Genomic DNA, 16,870 nt, shown 5'->3' on the forward strand with positions numbered 1-16,870 from the left:
TTCAAGAGCACTGGAGACTGTCATATCCCTTCTGGTCAAAGCTGGGAGGGGGTGTGCTGTTGTTGGTGATGCTGCCCGACTTTTACAGCATTTGAAAATTCTGAAATAGCAAATTTCTATCATCTGAACTGTGGGGCTCAACAATATATTTCCAGTCAAAATTGGGTGCCTTTTGGAGGTTAATATGTACGTGGAAGTTTTCCCAGGCATCCAAAGCCCTTGTCTGCCTGGATGGTAGATACCATGGGTTTTGGCAGTTGCTGCGGGAGCAAGCTCGGAGATTAACTGCAGTACATTATATAGATGGAACACACTGCAGCCACTGTGTGATGCTGATGGAAGAAAGCAATGTTTAGGGTAGTGGATATGGTACCAATCAAGAAAGTTACGTTATCCTGGTTGATATGGTGCTGCTTGGGTGCTGTTCGAACTGCACTCACCCAAGTGTGAAAAGTAGCTAAATTCCATAGTATTCCATCAAGTTTGTGTAAACGTGCTCCATATAGGTGGTGGAAAAGCTTTGGTATGAAAGAAGCTGTCTCAGAATACCCAACGGTGGAAAGTGGACTTGCTCATGAAATTGAATGCTGAGGATTAGACTCCATTGATGGAGATGGTCGTTTTCCAGCTTTTTTATGTGCTGAATGTAACTAGCTGCCAATTAGCCTATGTCTGAGTGTTATAGAGGCAGGGTTTCTCCCTTTCTAAGGCTTGCATTGAAATCGAATGTCATACAGGCATCAGTGACATCACACTTCTGAAATTTATGATGGAAGGGAGATCGCTGATGAAGCAGAGAAGAGTAAGGCATTGTCATGAGGACCTCCCACGTAGGAGGTTCTTGGGGGCAATATCCTAGGTCTGGAATGATTAATCTCTGATAAACACAGTCATCTTCCTTTCCTTTCAAGGGCAGCCATTCTCACCTCAGCTCTGGAATTCACTTCTATGTTTGGGCCAAGGCAGTATTAAGTATCAAGTGCCTTGGTGAAGTCCAAGCTGAGCATGTCATTGTACAATTGTTGACACCTTCCATCACTTTATTGATGATTGGGAGCAGACAGAACGGGTGGCAGGTCAATGGATTGGAACTTAGCTTCTTTTTGTGAATAGGATTTAACTTGGCTATTGGTGGATAGATGCAACAGTTGTAAGTGTGCTGGTGCAGCCAGTTATGCAGCACGTCTTCAGTCCTGCAGACATGCATAGCTCATACTGTATTCGGTGATATCATGTGGAGTGAATTGAAGAGTGACTCCTGTGATGCTGGAGTCCTTAGGAATAAACCAAATCATTCTCTGTCACTTCTGGCTAAACATGGTTACAGCTGCTTCGGCCTAGTTTTCAGCAATCTCATGCCAGACCCCACATCATAGAGGATGGAATTTTTTTTGAATTCTCTTCCTCTGTTTGTTGTTTAATTATCCATCGGCCTGCATGCCTGGATGTGGGCGCACTGCAGAACTTTGGTATGATCGGCGCCTTCGACTTGGGTCGGCAGCGTCTGACCCGAGTCAGCGCGTTCGGCCCAGATCCGCGGTGTGTGGACACAGTTTGGCAGTCACTCTTTACAAAAGGACTGAGTTCTTGTGGCTTCTCTCCTCATGAGCAGTGGAAAAAACGTTTCCCATATTCTGAGGTTTATGTGATTATTGGACTGTACTTTATATTGCTTTCCTTCGGTTTTTCGGTGTTTTCTTTCTTGTGGCCGATTGGTGGGTGGGTGATCTGTCACTGTCAGTGCTACTGTCACTGTTCTTTTTTGCGAGTGAGGATCGGGAATTGTTATGTGCAGGGGGTCAGTGATTGTTATTGTGGGAGGGGGAATTTTGGGGCCTGCGAGTGTTGTTTGTTTTCATTTTCATGTGAGGGGGAGTTAAATGTTTTTCTTTTCATTGACACCCGTCGTCTTTCTGTATTTAATGGCTATCTGGAGAAGACAAGTATCAGAGTTGTATCAAACATGCGTACTTTGACAATGAAATGAACTTTGAACCTTTGACCCATTGGTTATGAGATCCTCCTTGCATCTATTGCATGCTGCTTTTGCAAATGTAGTCCTTCACTATTTGAAAATTTTTTGGAGCTGTTCACATTGTGCATTCTGTACTCTTCACTGAACTCGTTCTGATCTGATATTAATGATCAAGAGCGGGATATGTTAAATCGTGAGGTTACAGGGCATGGTGATGTGCATTTCTGCTGCTGATGTTTGTGTATGCTCAGTTTAAAGCTGCCCAGTCATTTCTGTGACTATCCAATTAAACACATTCCCATTCAGCACAATTCAGGGCATCAGTAGAATTTCAGGATTATCCTGTTCTCAGAATCACTGGGGTTGTACAGAGATTGGATGATCATATCTATTACTAAAAGGGGCACACAACTGTAAAGACAAAATAAATTGCTTCATGGTGATATTGCAGACATGGACATCAAAGGATTGATAGCACAGCATGTTCCAGAACCTTCTGGATATTACATTTATTAGCTGCTGCATTCTGGTTGCAGAAGAGGAATAGTTCCTAACGGGGAGTCTCCCATCTTCATTTGGAAGTATGCAGAGAAAGAGGAGACACCAGATTATCAGGACAGTGCCACCTACAAGCATGGCAGTGCTCCCTTCTTGCTTTGCCTGATGTGCTGAAAGTCGTGACTGTCAGTCTGTTTAGCTTTGAAATGGTTCTGGTATGTACCAGCTGATAGCTGCCATATTGCTCAGTTTGCAGACTTGGCTTGCATCAAGCACTAACATGTCAGATTCCTCATAGACAACAGGACCAAATCAAGAAAAAGGCCATGGAATTCCACACACAATGATGGGCTGCTCGTGCGCTGATTCTCGAATTATCTGGCACCAAGAATCTGCGAGGACTTCTTTCTTTTATCTGGATGAGGGAGGGTGGTTTTCCTCTTCACCGGGTACTTTTTCCACAGAAGCTGCATGACCTGCTGAGTTTTTCCAGCATTTTGTTTTGATTTCAGATTTCCAACGTACCTGCAGATTTTGATTTTCATTTATTGCTGTGCTCCATCCTATAATACAGAAATAAAGATGAACGATTAGCTTTATTTGTCCCATGTACATCAAAACATTGAAAGATACGGTGAAACTCACCAATACTGTACGCTTGCTGACGGAAACACTCCACGACAGGTGTCATAGCGTCTGTCATGCACCTGGCCCCAACACACCTAGAAACAAGGATACTTAAGTCAGAGTGCTGCCTCTGGATTTCAACACTATTGTCCCACAGGCCTTGGTTAACAAATTCCCACTCCTCGGTCTAAATACATCACTGTGCAACTGGGCGTTGGACTTCCTAACCAACAGACCTCAGATAGTCAAGGTGCACAACTGCTCCTCCCTCCCCATCACTCTCTACACGGGTGCCCCCCCCACCCCCCAGGACTGTGTGCTGAGCTCACTACTGGACACTCTGCTCACATGGGCAAACTTCCAAGTAATCACATTGTCAAATCGCAAACAAGAGAAAATCTGCAGATGCTGGAAATCCGAGCAACACACACGAAATGCTGGAGGAACTCAGCAGGCCAGGCAGCATCTATGGAGAAGAGTATAGATGATGTTTCCATAGATGCTGCCTGGCCTGCTGAGTTCCTCCAGCATCTTGTGTCTGTTAATCACATTGTCAAGTTCACCAATGACACAGCAGTGGTGAGTCTCATCACCAGCAATGATGAGATGGCCTCCAGAAATGAAAGAGTTCGAGGCCTGGTGCCATGCAAATAGCCTCTTCCTCAATGTCGACAGGGCAAAGGAGACGATCATCGACTTCAGGAGAACTCGCACCACTCACACCTGCCTTTCCATTTGTAGCACAGCAGTTTGAAACTCCTGGGAGTGTACATGTCACACGACCTCTCATGGTCCCAGAACACATTCTACACAATCAGGAAAGCTCACCAGTGCGTCTACCTTCCGAGAAAGCTGAAGAGAGCTGGACTGTGCCGATCTATACTTGTGTCCTTCTGCACCCTAACAAGCTGCATCACGGCAGGGTACAGACACTGCACTACAGTGAACACAATGGGCAGTCAAAATTGCCCAAAGCGTCATCTGCCCCAGTTTACCCACCATCACGACATATATACAGAAAGGTGCTGGATAAGGGCCAGTGGAGAACCCCACCAACCCAGCTCATGGACTGTTTATTCCACTCCCACCAGGGAGGAAGCTACATAGTATCCACACCAGGATCACCAGATTCAAACCAGCTACTTTCCCCAAGCAGTAAGGCTAATCAACATCTCCACCCTCTAACCTGTCCTCTGCACCCTTAACCACCATTGCTTTACCATTTCCTGTCCATCTCCGTACATACAGACACTCCTGTGCCTAGCATCACTTTAGTTATGTCTAATCTATCTATTATTTATTTTATTAATTTATTAAATTATTTTTTACTTTTAAGATTATTATTGTGTTCTTTGTCATAATTGTGTTTTTTTTGTGCTGCGTCAGAGCAGGGGTAATAATTATTTTGTTCTCCTTATGCTTCTGTACTGGAAATGACATTAAACAACTTTGCATTGAACTGAATTGAAAATTGTTGTTTGCATCAAATCAAATCAGCAAGGGTTGTGCTGAGCAGCCTGTAAGTATCACCATGCTCCTGGGACTGCCATAGCATGCTCACAACTCACTAACCCTAACTCGTACGTCTTTGGACTACGGGACGAAACCGGCGCGGCCGGAGGAAGCCCGCACGGTGACAGGGAAAACGTACACACTCCTTACAGACAGCGGTGGGAATTGAACCCCGATCGTACAACTGGCACTGTAAATTATTGCGCTGTTAACATTAAAAGTCTGCATCATGGCGTGAAACGTATCCTGACAGAAGGCATGTCAAGAGGAAGAAGCAGCAATTTGTGAGCAGCTCAAGCGTAAGAACGTGGTTATGGTGTGCATTGGGAAAGCAATCAGCGCAGAGGCCTGAAATGATTTCTCGTTGCCATCAGCCAAAAGCTGAAAACTGTCTGTGCCAGTTATGAGGTAAACAGGTAAGGATGAAGTTGAAGTAAGAGGGAGCTTTGTGTAAGATCTTTAAATGATTGGGTAACAGATAGGGAGAGTGGAGGAGGAAATGTTCCTACTTTACCTACTGCAGCAGAATTGAGATAGCAGAGCAAAATTCTTCCCCTTGCTGGTCAAGTATGTTCCTTGAATCTTTGGAGGCACTGAACACACATATTGGGGTGGTCTCCCCAGCATTTCTGTTCTCCACTAACTCCAAGTCTGTCACACTCTGGCTTAAACCAGAGTGCAGTGAGACTATGGAGCTTTCTACCAGGGCAATAATACCTCTTGAAGTAAAGCTAAATAAGCAATGGAAGTGTGGAGGGCTGTAATGGACAGAGTGGCTGTTTCTAGTTCTCTGACCTGCTAGTCAAAGACCTCTAGGGTGAAGTCGCTGAACTTGAAGCTCTGGAATTGCTCCAAATCTGGGATGTGATAAATATTTCAGTGAAGTAACAGTTCATTTTTTAAGAGGATGAAAACATTTTTTTTAAACTCGGTGCTGGGATTGCCAGAAATCCCATTCAGTGAGCTATGCCTCACAACAGAAGCATCCACCAAATTATTTAGCTGAATTGTTCCCAAATGACATTAAAAGAGCACGGATTGGCTCCAGCAGTTATTCACTTAGAAGTACACAAATTCATAAGCGGCTCCAATAAAACTAACTGGCTATTGGCAGCACTTTATAACAACAATTAATTAGAGCACATATGCATTTGTAATTCTCACAACTGAGAGAAGCTCAAATTTCTATCTGTTTTTGTGTTCATAAAATTAACATCTGAAGAGAAAGGAGAGAATTGTCACATTGGTTCTGAAGGAGTGCAATGGGTCTGTGACTGCTGTAGGAAATTTTAGTAATGCTTCTAGTGTTTGTCTTTTGATGCTTGATTCTGCTTTTAATAATTGATCTGGTTGTCTCAGTAATTCTTTGTGCTCACTCCATGTTTGCTTTATTGGAATTCCTCTCTGAGCAGGTCAGCTCGGGATTGACGTTGCCTGTGGTTTCTCTCCTAACCTTGCTGCTGGGCACAGCAGTGAAACATAAACACTTTTACTTCTGTTGCTCAAGAATAAGTAAATAGAGTCAGTTTATAGGGAGCTGTGTGGTATATTTTCCTTCTCAATGTGTGATTGTGGGATTAATCTGAGAAATAGGAATCCGAGGATGCACACTGTCCAAAGCTTGCTGCAATATCATTTGACCTTTGACTCATCCCATTTTCTCTTCTCTACCACCATTTTAAACAATGCAGCTTCCAACTGCTCTTTGTATCTCTGTAGCTCCTGCTCAAAAAGGGAGGCTGGAAACTTGTTATTAAGTTTGATCACTGTCAGAGCAACCATCATCTGGGATGCACAAGATGAAGAAGTGTGGCAGCCGCAAACTTTGCCCACTTGTTTGCTCTGGGCTCCCGTGTACTGTGCTGCTTGAGATTTCCTTGTGCCGGGGACTGTGTAAGCCAGCTGCTCTGCACACAGCCTGGGCCTTACCGGCAAATGGAGGATCGACAAAGCCACAAGGAAAGAAATTTTACGATTTTCTTATTAAAGTGGAGAAAATAATTTAAAGAAAGCACAGCAATACTTTTTCTTTTAAGAGTTTGTGACATTGTAGGCCTATATTCATAGCCTTTGGACTGCAATTTCAATGCCAATGGCTGGAGAAAGTATCATTGTTTGATATTGTTATCATCATTTTAATCTGTCTTTCAAGTTTGGCTTTGAGTTGTTCTATCATTTAATACCTGCAATTTTTAACTATTGTGCTCCCTTTTTTTTCCCTCAGTACTTTACCTGAATCTCCACCTGATTCCGGATCTGAGCCGTACTCCCCTCCACAGGTGAATGGTAAGCCCCATAACTTCCTATTTTGGATTGGTTTGCTCTAGGCTCTACCAAGCTTCTATCTGAATAAAGGTGTGACTGCATGCCTGAATTATCAGTGAAAGCAGCCATTTATAAATATTATCAAAGCTCTCAGCTTTTGTTTTGATCTGCACTTCACTGAAAGGCTTGCCAAGCTAAAATTAGTGAGTAAACAATGCTGGTAAAAGAGAAAAGCTGCCGTAACGAACAGCAGAAACGTGTAGGGCAGAGGACGACTACTCAGTGGGGTCTCCGAAACGATGTGCTGAGGAGAAATCACAATTAGTTGATGGGAAGACTCTGGATGATGAGTAAGAGTTATGGTTGTTGCAAGTACCTTCCACCGACTCTTACTGCTGTAACGAGCTTTGCCGGGCTCCTTGCTCAGTGAAGCTGCTCAACCTTTGTGCTGTGCCTTGTCGGCTGTTCCCTTTGTCAGGGATCCAGAGAACTCAAAGTTGTTGGCAAGTTATTCAACTCCTTTATTTGTGGATTTTGTTTCAGATATTTAAGTGCTGGCAAGAGACGGATGGTGTGGGTGGTAAAGATGGCGCGGAGTAAAGTCAGAAATGAAAGTCAGCAGAAGGAAGTTGGAAAAGAGAAAAAACATTAGAATGAGGGGAGAAAGGTTCAGGAAAGTAAGTGAGAAAGGAGGCACAGCGAGCTCAGATTAGGGTTTAGAAAAATAGGAGATGTAGACCAAACTCCCAGACATGAAATGGAAAGAATGTACCAGCTTATAGAGCGTAGAGTTTCCTTGTGCCACTCGTGAGCTTTTGTGGAGTTTTGTAATTTAACGTTTGTGTAAGCATGGTGCTGTAATTGTAGGGGATGCGTATTGGAGAATGGGGAGGAGGGGGTTGGGGGAATTGTGTATTCTGTGGGGAACGTGAGTCATTGTAAGCCAGTTGTTGCACTCTGTGTCGAATTGTTACGATTAATTTGTATCCAGGTTCCAGAACTAATGAGGCAGTGGAGAAATGCAGGATTCTGAAATGACTATGAGACTCCCAAAAGGATGAACTGGTGGTGGACGAAGTTAATTGCCTTGGCCGGATAGTTGCAGGGAGAACTGCAGTGTGGAATATGCAGTGTGCCTGTACCCTTGCGACTATATTTGGTCTGAGAGTGCAGCTTTAAAGCTGAAGAATTTGGGTGAATGCAGATGTATCAGGAAATAAAGATTTGGACGCTGTTGCATATCCTCACATCAGTGGCACTCATTTCAAAGCACTTTCATGTAATCATTGCTTTTCAAGCAAGCATGACAGCAGAGCGAGATTCCACAAGTGACAATTGAACATTAATCTCGTTTTAGTGATTGAGAATCTTTGAGAGTGTCATGGAATGTTTAATGCCTATCTGAATGGGTCAGCGGATTTCCTCTCAATAGTTTGCAGAGTGACCTCTCTGGCCTTACAGCACTGGAGAGACATCCAAGGTATTTCAGAACTTTATCTCAGACCTGCAGATACTTCCAGTGGAGCTTTAGTCAACTGAAATGAATAACAAAATATAAGGACGTGTTCATTTCCTGGAGATGGTTCAGAGATTTAGACAACCTTCAGTGTCATAGATTTAGAAAGTGGGGTCACCGACTGGATACAGTTAAGCTTTCCAGCCTTTAACGAAGAGGTCTGTCTGTAAATGAGGCATAGAAGATGAGATTCAGAAAATAATTGCCACGAGCCATTGGTTAGGTTGACAAAAGGCAGTTGCAGGGGTAGATGCAGGATATTTTTCACAGAAAGATGAGTAATGAAATAAACACCTGGGCAAAGCAGAGGAAGAGGGAACTATTGAATCTATAAAAAGAATAATTGAATATGGTAGTGAGGTAACCAAGGGGACAAAATAGAATAGGTGATATGACCTTCCTTGGTTGTATTTATGTTAATACCTCATGGAGTATGCTTACAGCTGTGTAAAGTTGATCTTCTGTTAAGTGGTGTGAAATATTGAAAAGGGACGTAGGTGTCCAATGAAAGCCAACATGCTGATTTGGCTATCAGTCAGGAGGGAAAATGGTACGTTGGCCTCTTTTGAGAGATTTGATTACAGGAGTAAGAAAGTTGTGTGCATTTGTGTAGGCCATTGGTGAATCTGCACCTGGAATATGCACAGGTTTGATCCCCTTACCAGAAGAAGGACGTACTGTATGTGCCATAGAGGTCACTGGACTGATTCCATGGGTAGTAGTTTATCGTATGAGGAGAGATTAATGAGGAGATCTCATTGAAACTTTAGGGCTTGATAGACTAAATGCAAGGGGTGGGTGCAGTTTGGGGTGGGGTTTTTTTAAGAATGTTTTCTTGATGGAGGACTCTAGGACCAGGCGACATGGTTTGAGAAAGGACTGGCAGATCATTTGGGATGGTAAATTGTTGAGGATGAACACTTACATTTAGAGGGCTGTGCATCTTTAGAATTCTTTACCCTGGATGGTGTTGGAAGCTCCATTATCTTCAATGTAAGCAGAGATTGATAGATTAATCAATTTCTGGGAATTGAATCGATAGATGCGAGGATGGAAAATAGTACTTGTGTAGACATTAATGCAAAATGATGCTGAGGTGGAAGAACAGCTGCGATCTTGATGAATTTTTGCACCTCACATGAATAAATTTAATGGGAAAAGCTTTCAGCTTTTAAACCTGTGACCTATTGATGCACAGAGGATCCTAGACATGCCAAATATCTTGAAATGACATGGAGTCCATCTTTTGAGATTACTCTGGCAAATTTCTTTTATACATATCCAGCACGTAGACAACATTTATAGACACCCATCTATACAGAAACTGGACACACAAGGCAGCTGAAGTTGCTTCTGGGCAGCACAAAGGGAAGCAGTTTGACAAAGTTTCCTTTATAGTGTATTCTTGTCTTCTTTTGCCCATTTCTGTCCCCACATCCCTTCTTTGGTCTGTATATTGTTTGTGTTGCCCTCCACCACTCTTGCCAGGATTGTAACCCTAAGTTGTCACCTTGGCCAATGGTTTTCTTCCAATGGCTTGGCCAGACTGAACTTCCGTTCCTTCTACACTGATCTTTAATGCTTCTTCATCCTCTCTCCCTCTCACTCTCTCCCAATTCCCATGAGGTGTGATATGCAAGCAATCTGAGTGGGTTCGATGAGCAGAGACAAGACAGGGATGTAATGCTGAGGCTTTATAAGTTATTGGTGAAAACACACTTGCTTGTTTTGACAGTTTTGGGCCCCTTATCTAAGAAAAGATTTTGGAGAGGGTCCAAAGGAGATTCACGAGAATGATTCTAAGATTGAAAGGGTTAACATATGAGGAGCCTTTGATGGCTCAGGCCCTGTACATGCTGGTGTTGAGAAGAATGAGAGGTGATCTCATTGAAGCCTATCGAATATTGAAAGGCGTAGGTAGAGTGGACGTAGAAGATGTGGAGGAATCTAGGAGCAGATGGCACAGACTCAGAATACAAGGATGTCCCTTTAGAACCGAGGTGAGGAGGAATTTCTTTAGCCAGAGCTTGGTGAATCTGTGGAATTCATTGCCACAGATGGATGTGAAGGTCAAGTCATTGGGTACATTTAAAGTGGAGGTTGATAGGTTAGTGATTAGTAAGGGTGTAAAAGATTACAGGGAGAAGGCAGGTGAATGGGGTTGAGAGGGATAATAATAAATCAGCCATGGTGGAATGGCAGAGCTAACTCGCTAGGCCAAATGGACTAACTCTGCTCCCATATCTTATGGACTTCTGGTTTGTAAATGTTTTCCATCTGTGTACTGCGCCCATTGCTAAATGTACTTCTCACAATGCCTTGGTCTCATGGGCAATGTGACCTTGCAGTAAGTGGCCGAGGCAGAAACCTGATGCAGGATTCTTGCACGCTGCTTGCTTCCTGGCGCAGTACAATTTCCAGGTCATTGCCTTTATTGCTTGGGTACAACACAGAGGCAAATTCTGTGTGAAAAGTGGCACACATCATTTATAGAAAATGGAAGATTTTCATTAAATGAAGTTGAAGGAAAATCAGCCAGAGCTGAACTTTTTTTTGCCATTTCCTGATGATGGCTTAGTTAGAAGTCAGATAGACATATAGCTCAGATAAACATCTTAGTTGGCATGCACAGCATGGGCTGGAAAGTCAATTTTATCGTTGTATCTCTGTGTACTATGAGCGTATACACTCATATACCTCTATACGGAATAAAGAGGCTTCTTGGTGTATGTTTGCGGTCGTCTGCTGTTGTGGTCCATCCACTTCAAGGTTTGACGCACTGTATATCAGGAGACACTCTCTGCACGCCATATAATGCATGGTTATATGAGTTACTGTCACCTTCCTGTCAGTTTGAACCAATCTGGCTGCTCTTCCCTACCTCTTTCATTAACAAGGCATTTTTACCCACAGAACTGCCGCCCACTGGATACTTTTTGTTCTTGCACCATTTTCTGTAAACTGTAGGGACTGTTAATGCGTGAAAATCTCAGGAGATCAGTAGTTTCTGAGATACTTAAATCATTCTGTCTGGCAGCAGCAATCATTCCACGGTCAAAGTCACTTAGATCACACTTCTTCCCCATTCTGATGTTTGGTCTGAACAATTGAACCCCCTGAGCATTCTTGTCTGCATGCTTTTATGCATGGAGTTGCTGCACAGGATTGGCTGATTAGATATTTATATTAACGAGCTGGTGTACCTAATAAAGTGGCCACCGTGTGTAATAGAATGGAACTTGGAAGAGGGGTAGTAACTGATAGATAGATAGATAGATAGATAGATACTTTATTCATCCCCATGGGGAAATTCAACATTTTTTCCAATGTCCCATACACTTGTTGTAGCAAAAACTCATTACATACAATACTTAACTCAGTAATAATATGATATGCATCTAAATCACTAACTCAAAAAGCATTAATAATAGCTTTAAAAAAGTTCTTAAGTCCTGGCAGTTGAATTGTAAAGCCTAATGGCATTGGGGAGTATTGACCTCTTCATCCTGTCTGAGGAGCATTGCATCGACAGTAACCTGTCGCTGAAACTGCTTCTCTGTCTCTGGATGGTGCTATGTAGAGGATGTTCAGGGTTTTCCATAATTGACCGTAGCCTACTCAGCGCCCTTCGCTCAGCTACCGATGTTAAACTCTCCAGTACTTTGCCCACGACAGAGCCCGCCTTCCTTATCAGCTTATTAAGACGTGAGGCGTCCTTCTTCTTAATGCTTCCTCCCCAACACGCCACCACAAAGAAGAGGGCGCTCTCAACAACTGACCTATAGAACATCTTCAGCATCTCACTGCAGACATTGAATGACGCCAACCTTCTAAGGAAGTACAGTCGACTCTGTGCCTTCCTGCACAAGGCATCTGTGTTGGCAGTCCAGTCTAGCTTCTCGTCCAACTGTACTCCCAGATACTTGTAGGTCTTAACCTGCTCCACACATTCTCCATTAATGATCACTGGCAAATGGTGCCCCCTCTCTCTGTGTACAGCTTTGGTGACTCTTCGCACAGTTACTCATGGTGGTGGCATTGGTGTGTTAATAACATCATGGAAACTGGGCGTGAGGTACCTTGTAGAGTGAATTATTAGCATTGTTAACTGAGGGATTCAATAGAACGTAGAACCACATCATGAAATGACTCTTGGCCTGACGTAAATCGAGATATTTGTTGCTGATTTTTAATTTCTCGGGGATACAGTTGTTGGAGAGCCAAGAGTTCAAAATAGATGGCTTGTTCCCCATCACCATCGCATCGGGTGCTTGATCACCTTCACAAGAAGAAGTCCGCCAATCCCAGAGAGAAATGTTCTGAGGGGATTTGATACTGGGGCGCTAGGAAGACCCTGAGAAGTGGAGGAGGTATTTTCCTCTGGAGCCCAGGAGATGCATTTTTACTGGCGTCATTCAAAACTGATTTGTATTCTGCCTTCTTTACTACATTTGTGTCCCAATTACTTTGGCAGGTGTGCTGGCTGCCGGACAGATCCCACCCACCGTTAGTCAGATAACACTGGGATTCCATTAATGTCTGCTATAAATGGGGCCCTGCCAGAATTCTGCAAGATTCTCATTTACAATTAAAACCAAGGTCGTTCCAACAACAAAAGGTCTAGAACAAGGTGAAAATTGAACCTCCCCTGTTTACCTTTTTCTCCCCATTCACTTGACTAGGTCAGGGCTAGTTGAGATGGAAAATTACTGTCTATTAACATTATCTCCCCATCCACAGTATAGGTGTATGTATTTGTAGACCTAGTTTGATATAACAAGTTAGAGTGATCAGCATGGGAAACTTTTCACTCATTAGCAATCTTATACACCCTGAACTCTACTGTATTTTTGCATATGTTTAAATGAGGAATACCTGTCAGCCTGACATCGGTGGTGGGAAAGATGCTAGAGTCCATTATTAAGGATGAAATAGTGGCATATCTAGATAGCAGTGATAGGATTGGGCCGAGCCAGCATGGATTTACCAAGGGTAAATCATGCTTGACTAATCTGTTGGAGTTTTTCGAGGATGTAACCAGGAAGTTAGACGGGGGAGATCCAGTGGATGTAGTGTACCTCGATTTTCAGAAGGCATTTGATAAGGTCCCACATAGGAGTTTGGTGGGTAAAATCAAAGCTCAGGGCATCGGGGGGAAGGCATTGACATGGATAGAAAACTGGTTGGCAGATAGAAAGCAAAGGGTAGCGGTGAATGGGTGTTTCTCGGAATGGCAGGTAGTGACTAGTGGGGTGCCACAGGGCTCGGTATTGGGACCACAGCTGTTTACCATTTACGTTAACGATTTGGATGAAGGCATAGAAAATAACATCAGCAAATTTGCTGATGATACTAAGCTGGGTGGCAGTGTGACATGTGATGAGGATGTTAGGAGAATTCAGGGTGACTTGGATAGGCTGGGTGAGTGGGCAGATACTTGGCAGATGGCGTTTAATGTGAATAAGTGTGAGGTTATCCACTTTGGGAGTAAGAACAGGAAGGCAGATTATTATCTGAACAGTGTAGAGTTAGGTAAGGGAGAAATACAAAGAGATCTCGGAGTCCTTGTTCATCAGTCACTGAAGGTGAATGAGCAAGTGCAGCAGGCAGTGAAGAAGGCTAATGGAATGTTGGCCTTTATTACAAAGGGAATTGAGTACAAGAGCAAGGAAATCCTCTTGCATTTGTACAGAGCCCTGGTGAGACCACACCTGGAGTATTGTGTACAGTTTTGGTCTCCAGGGTTAAGGAAGGACATCCTGGCTGTAGAGGAAGTGCAGCGTAGATTCACGAGGTTAATTCCTGGGATGTCTGGACTGTCTTACGCAGAGAGGTTAGAGAGACTGGGCTTGTACACGCTGGAATTAAGGAGATTGAGAGGGGATCTGATTGAAACATATAAGATTATTAAGGGATTGGACAAGATAGAGGCAGGAAATATGTTCCAGATGCTGGGAGAGTCCAGTACCAGAGGGCATGGTTTGAGAATAAGGGGTAGGTCATTTAGGACAGAGTTAAGGAAAAACTTCTTCTCCCAGAGAGTTGTGGGGGTCTGGAATGCACTGCCTCGGAAGGTAGTGGAGGCCAATTCTCTGGATGTTTTCAAGAAGGAGCTAGATAGGTATCTTATGGATAGGGGAATCAAGGGATATGGGGACAATAGGAACCGGGTATTGATAGTAATTGATCAGCCATGAGCTCAAAATGACGGTGCAGGCTCGAAGGGCCGAATGGTCTACTTCTGCACCTATTGTCTATTGTCTATAATCCCCACTAACTGCCCATCAATTATTCCCAGGTAAGGCCCTGGTTAAAGTGTCCATATTATGCAAACAATATTGTAACCCACCAAGAATCTTCAACTCAAGACCAAATGTAACTATTCCGAAGCTCCTCTCCATTCAGTTAATAGTAACCATGGATGTGTGTTGAGGTTTGGTTTAGTTTATTCACACTCTGCTGGTTTGTTATGTCATGTCATGTGGACGATGACCTTCCATGACCGTGATTGTTCTTGGCAACGTTTTTTTTACAAAAATGTTTTGCCATTGCCTTCTTCTGAGCAATGTCTTTGCAAGAGGGGTGGCCCCAGCCATTATCAATACTCCTCAGAGATTGTCTGCCTGGCACTTTGCAAAATAAACACTTAAATCATGACTACAGCTTTGTGGCTCATTTGTGATATTAATTTCACTCTGACTGTGACCTTTCACTGTAGCTTTTTTTATACGGAAACTCGCCCAACTTTCTTAAAGGGAAATAAAATGTCCTTCACAACACTCTGGCACAAAATCAGACAAGACTGCTGCATGTATTGATATGGGAAGTCTCAATCCATTTTCGAATGACGTTAAGTGAATACTGATATGTTATTGTGTTGAGAGACCCAGCAGGATTTAGGGGAAGAAGAAAAGAGTCATTCCATTTCATTAGAAATGTGACATAAGTACATTGGGAATGGTGGAGGACCATTATTCTGAACTTCCAACACTGCTGTTTCTCAGGAGTGGCCAACGTTTCGTCTTTATTTTCCACAGCTATGTAGCATGAAGCCTCGCAGAAAGTGAGCATGTTCCTGTTTATCTTCCTATGATAGAAGGTGCAATATTCCACTTCAGCATTTAATGATCCAGGCGATAAAAACGCTTAAATCACCTTTCTCTGAATTTCTAGTTTCACACAAAAGAATGAATAGATTACAAGTGCAACAAAATAGTTTTGTCTGAGCCCACTTTTGGACTGAAATCCCTGGACTTGGGCCTGTGTTTGCCAGAATCTATGCAGTACTACTGCAGGTGACCTGGGAATGCTTGATACTGAGTTCCCAGTAGCTCTCTCTGTAATGGACAGAATTCATTTAGAGGTGAGTTGGATAATGTACCAAAAATGACATGTTCTGAGAATCTGAAATGATTCCTTCCTTTCATTTAGCTGATCGTTTTTGTGATAAAGGTTTTTTGTTATTCAAATTAGAGAAGCAATTTATACCAACTGTTTGCTTAGCAAACTGTATTTTTATAAGTTAGAGAGTTATTCGGAATGATAAGAAACAGTGCACCTTGTAATGTGCTAATGTCACAGAAAATCTCCCTCCCTGCATTAGATTGGCAGAAAGCCAGGACAAACACAATAAAAGCTGAGATAGTACAAACTTCTTAGCAGCCTCCACACAAAGAACTCCAGCTCTTTTGTAATGAATGTATATCTCCTTCCATGTGGGTGAGATGCAGAAGGATAATTTAATTTGCAATCAGCAATGATTCTAAAAATATGTCCTTCCTTGTTCTGAAGTGACTAATTCTTTGGGATTTCACTTTTAGTACCTCAACTAAATAGCAATTTTTTTTCACTATTTGAAAGGGGGCGACCCAGCCAAATATTCTCCTGCCCTCAGTCAGCCTCTACCTTTACCTCCCACCTTCCTCCTCACCTGGCTTCACCTATCATCTGCCAGCTGGTGCTCCTTCCACTCCCCCATTATCCTATTTTAGCTTCTTCCCACCTTCCTTTCCAGTCCCGATGAAGGGTCTCGGGCCAAACTGTCCTTTGTTTGTTCCCCTTCCATAGATGGTTCTTGACCTGCAATTTGTGTCTTACTTTTCACTTGAGGTTGTTTGCCAATACCTTAATGGGAACAGATCAATTAAAAAGCAGGGACGCCCCTGCTTCAGTCTTCCAGGGTCACTGAAACCAAACAGCATACCAGCCTAGGTAAGAACTAAATGTGGATTTAATCAGAGATCTCCGTTCTATATGGTGCAGTTACAAACCTGGTTATTATAATCCCATATTTAACATAATCACAATTAAAGAGTATCCAGGAAACTTTAGACAGGTAAGTATAAAACCTATATATAATTTTTCTTGTCGCCTACTGTATAAGATAAAATTAAGATTTTTGCTGTAAATTGCTTTGCACCATGTTTACCCTCTTTCACCTTCACATGTTCTACCAGTCTGTTGTTGCCAGTAAAACC

The 16,870-nt window shown here is 43.0% G+C and overlaps 1 protein-coding gene across 10 annotated transcripts in view; it reads left to right on the plus strand.

The window, feature by feature from the left end:
• myrf (myelin regulatory factor) overlaps window positions 1-16,870 on the plus strand; it is a 266,399-nt gene that overhangs the window by 158,457 nt on the left and 91,072 nt on the right. For 6 of the 10 annotated variants that reach the window (XM_073049333.1, XM_073049337.1, XM_073049334.1 and 3 more), the window contains one exon: window positions 6,837-6,898. In XM_073049333.1, the coding sequence (XP_072905434.1) occupies window positions 6,837-6,898 (62 nt within the window). The other 4 variants (XM_073049341.1, XM_073049342.1, XM_073049344.1 and 1 more) reach the window with 2 other exon arrangements.

This window comes from Hemitrygon akajei, chromosome 6, assembly GCF_048418815.1.
Source record: "Hemitrygon akajei chromosome 6, sHemAka1.3, whole genome shotgun sequence".
Taxonomy (NCBI): domain Eukaryota; kingdom Metazoa; phylum Chordata; class Chondrichthyes; order Myliobatiformes; family Dasyatidae; genus Hemitrygon; species Hemitrygon akajei.